Source organism: Rhamphochromis longiceps, linkage group LG17 (genome assembly GCF_057381845.1).
Source record: "Rhamphochromis longiceps isolate RC_006_pf linkage group LG17, R_longiceps_female_GT1.1, whole genome shotgun sequence".
NCBI lineage: Eukaryota > Metazoa > Chordata > Actinopteri > Cichliformes > Cichlidae > Rhamphochromis > Rhamphochromis longiceps.
In genome coordinates this window covers 13,305,960-13,319,472 of record NC_140573.1, presented here as the reverse complement: position 1 = coordinate 13,319,472, position 13,513 = coordinate 13,305,960, and the positions used below count along the sequence as shown (strand labels likewise).

The following is a 13,513-nucleotide window of genomic DNA, read 5'->3' as shown; positions in this document are numbered from 1 at the left end:
CATATATATTTTTATGTGATTGACTCCAAAACGTACATGCAAGCTACATCCAATAATGCATTGTCAGCACCATTAAAGCCCTTATTGATTTTAATTTTGTTTAATTTTTTTCTATGATGCTGATTGATGACTTCTCACTCTTCAGGTTATGACACCAGACTGGCTAATCTGTGCCATCATGAATCCTTGTCATTTCTCTTTAAACCTGAAAGGAATCTTTGTCAATTTGGTGGTCCGATGCATTTCATAATAACACATTTAGAAATTCAGATAAGCTGAAAAAGTAGAAAATATATCACGCCTGATGTCCAGATCGGCACAATTTTTAGTTTTTCTTTTTTCTTTTGTGATATATTTGAATTTTTGGGAACAATAAGGACTTATAAATGCTGATTATATAATTATATTTCTGTTGGTTATTACATAAATCAAGAGTAAATATCATCACACTCAACGATTGCTACATTTAACTAAATGCATATATCATAGACACTTCAACATTACACACCAACACCAAATCCAACATTACATCTCATTGTAGCATAGTCTTGTGTAAGTTGGTGAATACTCTTAAGGATAGAAGAGTGACAAATAACTTGTGATTGAAAGTATAAAATGTAGTCTGAAACAGGAAAGTACATATAAGGTTGGCTTTATCAACTGATATTGCATATATTTTTGAATTTGTAATGCTGCTATAAATGTTGCTAACATTACACTTTGATTTTAGGATTTAACTGTGTGCTCCATTCTTTATCATAAGATCATTCTCATTAGCCACTTGAGGGATTGTCTAGTGCTGAAAACATGCAAGATCAGTTTCCCATGTTTTTCAAAAGTAAATTTACACTAAAAGCAGATCTGGACCTTTTTATTGACTTGGCTTGCATACATACAGTACAGCTTTGGTGTTGTGACATGGGAAAAAGATCTTTCTTTGTATGAAACCACTGTTCTGTTTACTTCTATTTATGAGATTCCCTCCTACTTGATTTTCCCATCTTAGCAACTTGCACTTAAGTGGTAGACAAGGAGCTCCACCACTTAGCCAACTAGCCAGCACTGTCCTCAAGGATGGCTCACACAGGATACATTACAACCAAAAGGTTGGGTGTAGTGAAAATCCACATTTTTATATCTATGTGAGGGTGAGATAACAGACCAGAACCAAAATAGAAAATAGGTTATGTGATAAATATTAGTCATGCATTGATAGTACTCCACTATGTGAGATATTCTTTTATTAAAAAGACAAAGTATTTGGTCCATGCTACAAATTATTCAGGCAATCAACTGATTCAAAACAACCAACTGTTTTACTGCCGTTCCACTTTAATTTCCCTTTGTTTTACCTTTTAAAAAGTCATTTGCTCTACTTTCCATGCAATAAGGTCTTAAGGGGGGGAAATCACAAAACACTTCACATATCATAGTCACATCTTTCTGGATAAAACTTTAATGTCTTCTAAAATGATTTAACATTGTTGTACATTTAAGGTGAATCTTGAGGTTTTTTAATAAAAGCAAAACTGCAAAATGTTTTTCATCGTCTTATCTTAAACTTGTGACTTGGTTTACAGTTTTTCTTTCTTTTGAAAACACTCACTATGTAACCACTGAGCGGTAGGGAAACTTGAAACAGGCACTACTCCATTTCAAAGTAAAAGCTGTGTCTTGTCACTTTTGCTTTCAAGGCAAACAGTCTATGTTTCCGGTATGGGTCACACTGTTCAGAGTTTCACAACTGCATAATGAGTAATTGGTGAGTGTTTGAGGCCAAGTCGGCGCCATGCATGTATTCATGTTGGAACCGCAGCAATATACTATTGACCAAAGATATGGAAGGAGGTTATTGGTGCAGCAATTTATAGCTCTTTGCAACTAATGTCATTTAGCAACGGAAAGCAATACCAATGCGTGTGGTTAGATTTTAGTGACTAGGCCTTAGCAATCGATTTAATAACGACTGTTAGCAACCTCCAGCAACTTCTTTGTACAACTACAGTAGGGGAATACTCATTTTTCTCCAGTTACTCAGCTTTATAGATTTGGAATGCCTTAGTTTTTCAGACCAAATGGAGCAGGTCAGAGACAATAAACTTCTCATCTTCTTCCTCCATCTCTTTTACTTTTTCATGCTACCACCATGTGTCAAAAGTGCATGGTAAACAATGGGGCCCAGCTTACACATAATGATAAATCTGTCTGACAAAGTTCCAACACTGTGATGCAAGTAGTAAGTATATGTTAGGTTATGTTTATAAGGGATTTTTTCAAAAGAATGATTTTCAAATCCCAAACTGAAGAACTAACTTTCTGACCTAGTTAAAGATTTGTCTGGTTTCCATAGAGATTACTTTTACATGTTTTGATATAGATTTAGTGTGTATATTGGTGTGTGTTGGTGCATCCCTGTACTTTTTTCAAAGGAAATTTTGATTTACATTTGAGGTCATGCTAGGAAACCATCAAGTTTAAGAGTCCAAATTTAGGAACGTGCGTGTGTGTGCGGGGGTGGGTGGGTGGAAAGGTGGGGCTATTTCAAAAGGCATTTTTTTCACTTTAGCTGAATTCAAAATGTAATTTTGAAATGTAATATCTATGACATTCACAATTTGGATTTTGGAAAACAAAAGTCTTCCAGATTATAGTTTGCGCACACACACACACACACACAGTAGTTTATTATAAATATTTAATCGAAATTCTTCATTAGTTTTCTTTTTTTCAAACCATCTAGCTACTGTTTAAAATCTCCCCACCTACCCACCCCTGCCCTAGCTACTCAATTTAGTTGACCAGGAGCTCCTGGTACTGCTCAGACCGGAGGAAACGGCCAAAGGAGTCTTTCTCCATGAGGGCATAGATCCTCTTCTGGGCCAGGTCAAAGGTTGAAGGGGAAAGCTCCACCAAGTTCCTCAGGGTCACATCCTTGGTGAAGTGGTCAATATTGACCTGTTAGAGAGATTTAAGACAAAAAACCAAAATTCTCTCAGAAGCAAGTAAAACTAGGATAAATAAGAGAAGTTGATATAAAATACGGGTGAAAATACGAGTAATATTTTAATATGTTAGCACTAACAGGCAGGCATCTGTTTCTATCTAGCCTAACCTCTCATGCAAATATGTTTGCCAAGACGGTAACGGCAATAACCTGAAATTTTACACTTAAATGTGATGTCACAGAGGCTACAGTCTTTGTTATTTCTAATTTTATAAGGTCATTCTGATCAAAAAGGTAGATCTTATGAAATAAAAACAAGTATTTCTAAAACTTGTTCACTCAAAACTCACTTGGAAGACTCAGTCATGGTTTTCTCCATGTTAGTTACGGAGTGTACCAATGGTGATAAAAGCAACAGATAAATGATTCTTCTTTCTCTTTGTTGCAAAAGAGAAGAATTACCACTGTTCCAAATGCTGGATTGATTCTCAGTTTTAAAAAGTTTGGTTATAGAAGGCTGATGAATATTATGCTTTTGTTTCTAAATAATGCAATTTGAATTCTGCCTCTAACCAATTTTATATATATTATATACAGCTCTCTGTGGAGTGATTGCTAATCTAGGGTGCTATGTGTTTTGGTTGTCATTCTCCTGCTTTTTGTTTTTTAACTTTTCTTTTATTATTTTCAGAAGTTACTTAATCATTCTTAGCCTGGTTTGATGGATTTTCCTTAAGTGGCCCAAACACGCAAAGATTAAAATATGCAAAAAAGTTATGCAGTTGTACCAATGCTGCAAATATTTGTACATTAAGGCTGTTCTGAGTCAAATTTAACCTGTATCTATTTAGATCCACCAGTATGCCTCAAATTGTGGCAAACAATGTTCTTAGTCAGTCTTGAAACTGTGAACCTGTGGACTGTGGAAGGCAGGCAGAGCACAGAAAACCCACACAGGCGGGGGAGAAGTTACAAACACAGAAACGACCCAGCCGAGTTTAAAACCAGGAAACTTCTTGCTGTTTTGGGATAGCACTATTAACTCCACCATGCTGCCTATATCATTATTAAGTATAAAATAATGTTAATATAAAATGATATAATTTAACGTAATGAATTATATTAATAATTGAAGGTTGTAGCGATGGTACTTTGGCATTGTGAAATCAAAAACAAATTCACTCTCAACTTAGGATACAGGATTAATGAGTCATTTAATAATGTCAGATAAACTATTTTTACATTCCAAACAGATCTGTGCTTTGGAATTCAGCATAGACAGTCATTATGGAAATCTTGTCCTGGGTCAGTTTGACCTGGAACATACTGTGAACACATGAAATACTTAGAGTATGGAGAGTGTTAAAGTAAGAGGTCAAGCATCAGTTTCCACTTTGTGAAACAAGCAATGTATGATTAATTTGAAGATTAACTATCTATCATCTTTATGAGGCTGAGCTAATGAAAGAGTAGGGATAGGGAAGTGACATGAGTGCCTGACCTCTCTGGGTCCCTCAGACTGGATAAAGTCTTCGTAGATCTTCTTTGCCTTGGCAGCCATCTTCGCTGGGTTCTTGGTCTTCTTGAAATCCTCACAGGCCATCCAGAACTCGATGTTCTCATCACTGAACTCAGACTGCAGGAAGCTACGGAAGGCAGACAGACCATCTGATAGAGGGAGACACGACAGAGAAGGTCATGAACTGATATGTTATAGGATACAGACTCACAGGTTGTTATCAAAATCTCTCTCCTGGTATGCACTTCACTGAGGAAATATGTTGGCAATTGTAAGCTTCAGTTAAGTTACAGTGACAGTCTAAGTCAAACTAAACATGATTTGAGTATATCCGTTACACTTCAAACATGGCTCAAGAATATGGGTAATGTCATATTCCCGCAAAGACTACAAAGTTAAAACTGGAAATGAACACCATACAAAACGCATCTTATTTTGAAATGGGTTCCAAGTTTGTCACTTAATGAAGAGACTTTCAATTTACTAACGATACAGAGGAGTCAGCTGTTAAGGTGAAATGTCAGAACAGTACAAAAGGATCTCTGCAAATCACAGTATTATATCATCAACCACTGTGCTTATTAACAGCTTTTGTCTACAAAAAGGGACTAATTAGAGAACAGCTTACATACAGCAATGTAGAAAGAAAGGGACTTACATGTGCTATAATGTATCATTTCTTTTTATTTGATGACTGTACGTAAAAAAACAAACAAACAAAAAATAAATAAATTAAAGGAACAGAAAGCTCCAATGTCATTCTAGCAATGGTGACATTGATAAGGAACACTGATAACAAAAACAAAGAAAAAAACTCAACATGGGTTGTTCTGAGTCCACCATTAATATAACTTGTGAGAAAACTGTTTGCGTCCAATGAAAAAATAAAGACTTCTGTTTTTATTCAGTTTGCAGGGCTCTAGAGTGCGACCAATTTGGTCACAAATGCGACCAAATTTTTCAGTGGTGCGACTAAAAACAAAATATTTGGTTGCACCTGTGCGACCAACTGTTCGGGTAGCAAAAAACCCCCCCAAAAAACTGCAACCTTCCCTGTGGTCAACAACAGACACACATTTTGCCCCTATCGTGGACTAAACCAATCAGAGATAGTCAGGGGCGGGACTTCTCTGATTGGCCGTGGTCCAGTTGAAAGTGCAGGTGGCAGTGGGAGGTGAGTAGCTTGAATAAAGCGATATCAATTAATTAAATCCTGAATCGACTTTTAAATATAACTGTGTTTTGCCAGAAACGCCAGATTCTCAGATTAAAGCTCACAAAACCATTTCAACAACAACCAAACAGCAGATGAGAGCAGGTACACGGATTCCACACAAAGACGTAAACACAGACCCGACGCATCAGAATCAACTTTGTCTTTCTCGGCTTTCTCACCCGACGGCCCGTAGACGGACACGCTGTCGGAGCTTAGCGGTTCTGATGCGTCCGGTCCGCGCTGTGATTATGTCTTTTTTGCGCTGATTCTGAGCTGCAGGTTTTGTCTCTCTCCAACCAAAATTCACTGAGCCAGCAGCAAAAGAAGCAGCAAACTGCGCTTCACATTTGATCAATGTCGTCATGAATTTTGCTGTTTTGCTTCCACGACTATTAAAATCACACTTCATGCACAGCTAGCACTCTCTCTATCTCTCTCTGTACTTCAAGAACAGTTTCCCGTCTCCAATCTCTGTTTTCTGTATTATTCATTCGCTTATTACCCACCAGTCTACCGTTGTTTACAGCGCTGTCGGCTGCTGTCTTTTTCTTTTCTTTTTCTTTTTTTCACTTGAATGACCTCCGACAAGAAAGGCTATTTTTTCTGTTGTTCAATACTGAAGAAATTTAAACTTTATATGCAGAACATTGTAGAATATTTTTAAGGTTATCTGCTATAAAAAGCCAGACCAGGAAAATCAGCTCCATGTTTTTCTGTGTTTTATTCTCAGTTACTTTCACACAAAGGCATCTGCTGTGATGTTCACAATTCTGATGAAGTCAGTACTGATAAATGATCAGAATTATAATATTTCTGACTGTCTGAGGCTAAATTGAATCGAATCGGGACTTTGAAAACCGGAATCGAATGGATTATAGAAATCAGTGATGATACCCAGCCCTAGTGAGCAGCCTAGGCACGACAGAAGTGGATGTAGCTGTAATAGGAAAAGAACTATTGCTAACTTTTCTTTTAAGTTAAGGCCTGATCCTTCTGAAATTCATAGCCAGTGCTCTGACACGGTGTCATCAATCTTTGAAAGCTGAAAAAGCACAGTGTATCCAGAAAAACACATTATATTATATAAATTATTATAAAATTTGTGTGCACCTAACTTTTTAAAGTTAGGCGTACCGGTACGCCCATGGCAAAAAGTTAGTCTAGAGCCCTGAAGTTTGTTATGGATGGCAGCCAAGACTTAGGAAAAGCTAATAATTTGGATTGTAGAGGAGAAACTCCTCCATTCCCAAGCAGCAATATTTCGTGCTAAAAAATGTAGCCACTTAGGTTGTCTCTAAGAGCACATCCTCTCTAAAGTGACAGGATCTACTTATCAGCTCTTTAATGCTCTTTCATTTAAAAATGCTAAAATCCATGTGCAAACCCAGACACAGTCGGCAGTAATGACAGACTCTACTCTTGCAGAACAACACTCCTTGTCAAACAGTAGAAACTGTTTCCGAACAACTCAATGAGCACAAGAAATGGTTCAAAAGGAGTGTTGACTCAGCCTCTAGATTTTCCAAAGACTAATCCCACTGCATATTAACTGAAATAAGTCTGATCCACAAAGGCCCCAACCTTCAGCCCACAAGGCCCAAAGGATCTATTGCCAGAGTCCCAGAGTCATGGTTTTATGTATGAAAGACTGTTTTTTTTGTTAATTTTCACTAAACTTGGGGAATCAAATGCAGGACAGAGATCCAAATGTTTAAGCTCACAATAGCACGTTTTTAGCTGATTCTGGTCTCTGTGGCTAATTTCCCACTAGACTGCTTTTGCAGAGCTGGGCTAAATTTTATGAAGGCTTAAAAAGACTTGTTAATACTTGAGAGCCTGTTGCTGCTCGCATATTAATGCCAAGTGACAGGTGTGTGCTGACTAGCTGTCTGCTGATTACTTCCTCACCCAAGTCACTGAACTGGACCTTTCAACCATGTTTGTGATGTTGGTGTCTTTTGTATGATTTTTCCCAAATTATTGTTATGTGACACATAAGTCTGTGGATGCAGCTTGTGCTAACTTTGCACACCTCCCCCTTGTCCAAATATGGACACTTCTGGCTCCCCCTGCAAAAAGCTGGCAGTGACATAAAACTAAGTCAGTGCTTCAAGGCTGTTTTTCTCAATGCAGTGGGTGATGTCACAGAGGCTATGTCAGTCTTTTGTATAATGTCTGTGGTTACTCCTCTACTTTCTGTTACCACACTCCAGGGAGAGGGTGACAACCATGCCGTCTTTTAGAAAAGGTCAGGCATTTTTCATGAATTAAATCCTAAACCCCCCACCACCCCCCACCAACCCCTCAATAACTGACCACTGTTGCTGTTTTTTTTTAGAAAAATATCAGTCCACCTATACTTTTCTAACTGCTACCTGTTTTCCATTTGTCATACGTCTGTTTTTCCCCTCCTGACTAAAACCATAATTAAAGCATTATATAGCAGACACCTCAGTTTCAAAAGCCTTTATTTGACAAATGAAACTGCCAATGTTACACATTCCATGTCTAAATAGGACTTTACATGATTAAGAAGCTGACAGAATTAATGTAAACTGTGCCTAGATTACAATGCATTTCTGTTGTTACTGATTAAAAGCGGATGGATGGTGTATGTTATTTAGTGGGGCTTTACCTCATACCTTTAAAAAAAAAATCCACAAACAATTAAAAAAAAGCCCCCACAACTTTATAAACATTTAGACAACTACCTTTCAGGAATGTCAAAAAGTAACAAATTGATTATTTATGGACAAATATAAAAGCACTTTGGTTATCACAAAATAATTATCCAAACTAAAGCTTGATAAAACAGCCACTCATTTCCCCGAAGGCCATTGTAGCTCAACACAATGCCTGCAAAAGGTCCCATTGTCTATACAGGCATATGCTGCAAATGATAAGCTTTCTGCTGCGGCCTCAGGCCTTTATCTTCAATCTAAATGGCTAGCTTGATTAAAAATAGCTCAGAGTCCTAATCAAGTTGTTGCTTTTTCTTTTTTTGTCTTTTTTGGAACGAGTACAAGGGCACACAAAAAGCAAAGCGCACATGCACAGGCACAAGTTTGTAAATGAGAGCTGCAGCGACCAAAGAACACAGCCTCGTGTTTAGTGTTTGTGTATCTGCCTTTGACTCAATACTCATGAAATTAGTTTTATTAAGCTCCAGTGAACCTTCTTGCTGATAGCAAGTGAATTATTCAGCAACACGTTTAAAAACAAAACCCCTAAAAATGAAATTACTGTAATTTAAACCAAAATACTATGCCACCAATTAAACCCTTTTTATGTCAAGTGTAATCTTTTTTTCCTTTTTTACAGGTAGTTATGCATTATGTATTTTCTTCATAATATTGACTGTTGTGCGAGGGCGTTGGTGGTGGGGTTGTGGGGGGCAGAGTGTATCTCTGTGCATGAGAGAAAATAATTCATTTACAATCCCAGGGGACTTAACAAGGAAAAGCCATAAAGACTAATGTTAATGCAAAATATCATGTAGATAAATAATCACGGTGTGACAGTTTGCGGCAACTGTGCAATAAATCAGTGCTGCTGGAATCACTTAGACTGCTCCCTAGAGATGTAACCAAAACACCCATAACCTTCCTGGGCTGGTATACACATTTATTCAAGCATACAAACACTGGAGGAACGTACATCTCTCTGCCCCAGACGGTGCTGAAGGAGCCACTTAGAAAGGTTCATTGCCACTCCACTGAGCTCGGTAGAGGAAATGGTTCTCTGTTCACGTATCAGCAACATCTGTATCTAGGGTTTGTTTTAATGCGCAGGGGCCACCTAAGTGACTTATTAGCTGGGGAGTTTACACGTAGTACTAAATACCGCTAACCATTAGAGTTAATCATCAGTCTTGCAGGCTCTCAGGCTTTCTGTTCACTTTGCGAGGTAAACAGCCGAGCCAGAAATTGAGTGTTTGCTGCGCATAGTGACTGTAAATATTCCTTTCCCTTCTTCTTACATTTTTCAGCATCTATGCCAAAAACTCTCTTTATATAACTCTGTCCCCTGCAAACTATTTCATTATGTGTATTATGTGTTTTTTTGGATAGATATATAATTAGATAAATGCATTTTATCCCCTTTTTAAAGATTTAAAGATGTTATATAAAGGTTTTTTTATTCATATTTCACCAAGCTCCTGCTACCCATAGTGTACTGTAAACCCATGCAGAGTGAGCACATAATATTGGATGAGATAAAGATCAAAACCTTATCGTCACCATCTCTCTTATCCAATTAAAACACCATGGCCACATGTAGGTCTTAAGCACACACGTTTGCTGTCATGGAAACCAAAGCCTGCTAGCTGTACTGTTTCTGTTTAAACTGTCTTGCAGACAGACACCAGACCTCAAAGAAGGCATGTTTTCACCCTTTGACACTGATTAAAGTTAAACTACAATGATAGCTCTTACATAATGGAAATGACAGCTTTGGACAGAAGAAAATAATGATGTTCTTCAGGCTTCTCTATGAGTACAACAAAGCAAATTCACTGTGTGGTGCACGTAAAAGGATAACTTTACTTGGAAAATGTTCAATTTTGGGATTTCAGAAAGCAGAATTGTTGGTGTGCATTTCTGGCTTTGCTGTTACATAAACTGAAAGACGTGTGAGGTCCAATATCAAGAAGCAACAACTTTCTTTTTTTTTTTTTGAAAAAACACTTTAGAGACCAAACACTTTTTAGTAACAGCCACATCCACCTATTCATGCGGTGCTTTACTTAACACCCTTTCTATCTGCCACACACACATTTATAAGGAGACGTCAGGGGCACTACTTGAACATGTGTACTGGAGGAGACCTTCCAATCCACTCCAACTTCTCGAGCCACAGATGTCACATAAAAAAATAAAACTCAGCCTTTTACAAAAAATAGGCAACAACAAGAAACGCAACAAAACGTTCAGCTTGAGCTTTCTGGTTAAGAAAGTGTAAGTGTGAGAAATAGAGAGGGTTGACTTACAGCTGTTGTTCAGGACCCGGTCCAGACTCTCACGCCATTGAGAAGCCTCTTCAGGAGCAGGCCTGTGTGCACAAAAACACCTCTTTTCAGTCAGGAGGAAAAACAGTGTAAAACTTACCTCAGGAGCTAAGAAGGCTTTCTTTACGGTCTTTAGCTGCCATGTTGTTAGTGCTTGAAGCTTACAATTTAAACTGCAAAAAAACAGTTATTAAGGTAAACTTATGGTACAAAACTGCTTCCTGCACAATGCAGAGACTGCTAAGTGGCAGTAAAGGTAAAATGTATGTATTTATTAATAATCAGGAAACATTTCAGCCTTCTCACTGAATAACTGTACAGACACCTTTGTACATGAGTGCTGATCCAACCCAAAACAATCCTTGACTTGAGAAATCTCACTCAGACTCTTTTTTTAAAGCAGCCGGTTAGACGTAGATCGTTGTTGATCAACACAGGTGTTAATAATCACAATAATTAAGGCTCAGACCTAAAAAAAAATGCTTCTTTAATTCTTTAGTGTTTGCCTTGTTTTCCTTTGAAAATGGTTGGGGAAAATAAAAATGACTGTCAACAGACACCAAGTAAACCTCTGATGAACTGTTGCCAGACAGCTTCAGAAAACAGGCTATAAATATTCAAACACATTGTATTGTACTGTATTGTCCTTGTCTGAAAAAAGCCAGATGAAAGCTTTTGAACTGAGTTTGCACTATAAGATTTCACATTTCTGCAGAGGAAAAATAGACCGTCTATGTCTGAATCTTTCCCCGTCATTTCCACTGAGCTCCAACTTTAAACTAATTCAAAGTGGACTTTTATTAAAGAAATTGGACAAAGAAGTCAGATTGTGAAACAATGCTGCCTTCCAGTCACCTTTTTAGGGAGCATTTCCAAAGCAGCCTGCTTTTTTTTATGGGGGAAAAATAGTTGGAATAGCTAGTGAGTGACACCCAATCTGTATCTTTAAAAAAAAACAAAGGAAAAAAAGTGTGCTTCAGAAAAAATGAGGGTTAAGAATAAATAATAAGAATTCAAACCAAAGCTTACGGAATAACGAAACATAAATTCGATTTTCTCGATGATATAAGAAAAAAAATGGAGTTCTGACAGCTCAGGCAGGAGAGCTGCTGCGACTGCTGTCAGCCAAACTAAACAAAAAGGTCAAAGGAGCTGCAAGACAAATTTATAATAAATAAACCCAAATAAAGCTTCTGCCACAGCCACATAAACCTTCCTCAAAGCTACACTGTGGCTGGTTTTTAGGTGGTAAAAAAAAAAAAATCATCATGCTTTTACTGACACAAGTCAAGGTCTTTCTAGTCTAGTTATGCTACAATTTATTTAAAACATTTTCCATTATGTTAAAAACAAACATTAAAGGCAAAAGTTTCCCTTACAACACCAAAAGTCTAGGTGTACAGTAACAGAAGACAAATAAACACAAAAAACCGGCATAATTTAGCATCTCATACATATTTTTCCACTACCACAGTCTGTTCAAGGCAATGCATTTGAAATCTCAAGCTTTGTACCGTCACACTCCCAACGTCTGAGCCCACTCAATGTCTGGGGAGGTTTCACTTGATCTCCACATCTTGTACCTGCTTGGGGCTCTGTTCTCCCGCTTTACCATCAATTATCTGGTTAACAGATAATCAGGAAAATACTACCCACATCACAGACATTCAGCCCTCGGAGGGAAAAACACTCACTTCTGGAGCTTCTCCGGTTTCTTTTCAGTCTTCTCAGGGTAGGGGATGATGAGGTCGATGGCATTTTCCGGCTTCTGCAGTAAGACTCCTAATTTCGACTTGATCTCCTTAGCCCTGAATGACAGAAAGAAGAACGGGACAACAACGCGTTAACATCTAACAGTCCGGTCCAGATGCTTATCAAATTGTGACACTGTGATAAGTGTCATCCTCTAACCAGAGTAGTATATTTGAACAGGACACTGACATTACACTCACAAGTAAAAATCTGCTTTAACAATCAGTGTAACACAGCTTCAGAAATAAAGCTGCTAAAACTGTTAAAAAAAAATAAGTCAGGAACAAAACCTAAAATCCAGGTCTTGTTTTTATTTTAGTATTTACCACACTTTTTTTTCTCTTTCTCTCATTAAGCAACATGCCTGACCTCCTTCAGTGTTTGAATGCTTAAGCAATACACTATTCATCTGTAAAACAATAAAAGCTTTAAAACAAGTCATGTACATTATTCTCTGTGTCAAAAAGCCTGTTTAAAAATAATTTATAGGAGGCAGAAAATAGACCACAAAAGTAAAAACTCATAAAGTGAACTTCTTTTTGCTTTAAAGTGCTTTCCAGTGCATACTGTTAACTTTAATGGCACAGAACTCCCACAAACAGGTTACAAAGCTTAGTCAAACTTTGCGGGATCCAAACCACATCACAGCAACACACTATTAAGATGTAAGCAATGATTCAGTACTCACCTTTCGAGGCAGGTTTGGGGTAAAGCGGCTAATCCTTTGCACATTTTCCAGTGCTTTCAATTGCAGTAAAGAACAAATTCAGTTTTCCTGTTAACCCACAGTCACTCCAGGGTTCCTTTTCCTTTCTGACTCTGCCTTTCAGCACATAGGGAGTTTTATACAGACGCCTTTTGGGCTGCGGGCCAACAGCTAAGCCAATCAGACTGGAATGTGTACTGCACGGGTAGCCTGGCTGAGGAAGGGTGGGTTTTCAGATGTGAATGGCTCTTTGCTTTGAGGTTTTAATTAACTGGTCCAGATACAGAAAGGAACATTAGATTTCACTGATTTAAAGTTTATGTAACAGGGATCTGAAGGTGCTAATCACGGTGTGGTTCCCATCTTGT

At 37.8% G+C, this 13,513-nt stretch overlaps 1 protein-coding gene across 1 annotated transcript; it reads right to left on the bottom strand.

Moving 5' to 3' along the window:
- Nucleotides 1–37: 37 nt before the first annotated feature.
- rgs5a (regulator of G protein signaling 5a) lies at nucleotides 38–13,253 on the bottom strand. Its single transcript, XM_085386212.1, has 5 exons — nucleotides 13,128–13,253; nucleotides 12,382–12,495; nucleotides 10,670–10,731; nucleotides 4,446–4,612; nucleotides 38–2,955 (listed from the first exon to the last, which is right to left on the bottom strand). The coding sequence occupies exons 1-5, from the start codon at nucleotides 13,169–13,171 to the stop codon at nucleotides 2,791–2,793; spliced, it is 552 nt and encodes a 183-aa protein (XP_085242338.1). The 5' UTR covers nucleotides 13,172–13,253; the 3' UTR covers nucleotides 38–2,790.
- Between the last annotated feature and the right edge of the window lie 260 nt (nucleotides 13,254–13,513).

Excerpts from the sequence above, each read along its gene's own strand:
- rgs5a (XM_085386212.1), bottom strand. The coding sequence starts at position 13,171 with ATGTGCAAAGGATTAGCCGCTTTACCCCAAACCTGCCTCGAAAG. Across the intron at positions 12,496-13,127 it reads CCCCAAACCTGCCTCGAAAG|GGCTAAGGAGATCAAGTCGA; the intron begins GTGAGTACTGAA and ends TCTGTCATTCAG. Across the intron at positions 2,956-4,445 it reads AGTCTGAGGGACCCAGAGAG|GTCAATATTGACCACTTCAC; the intron begins GTCAGGCACTCA and ends TCTCTCTAACAG.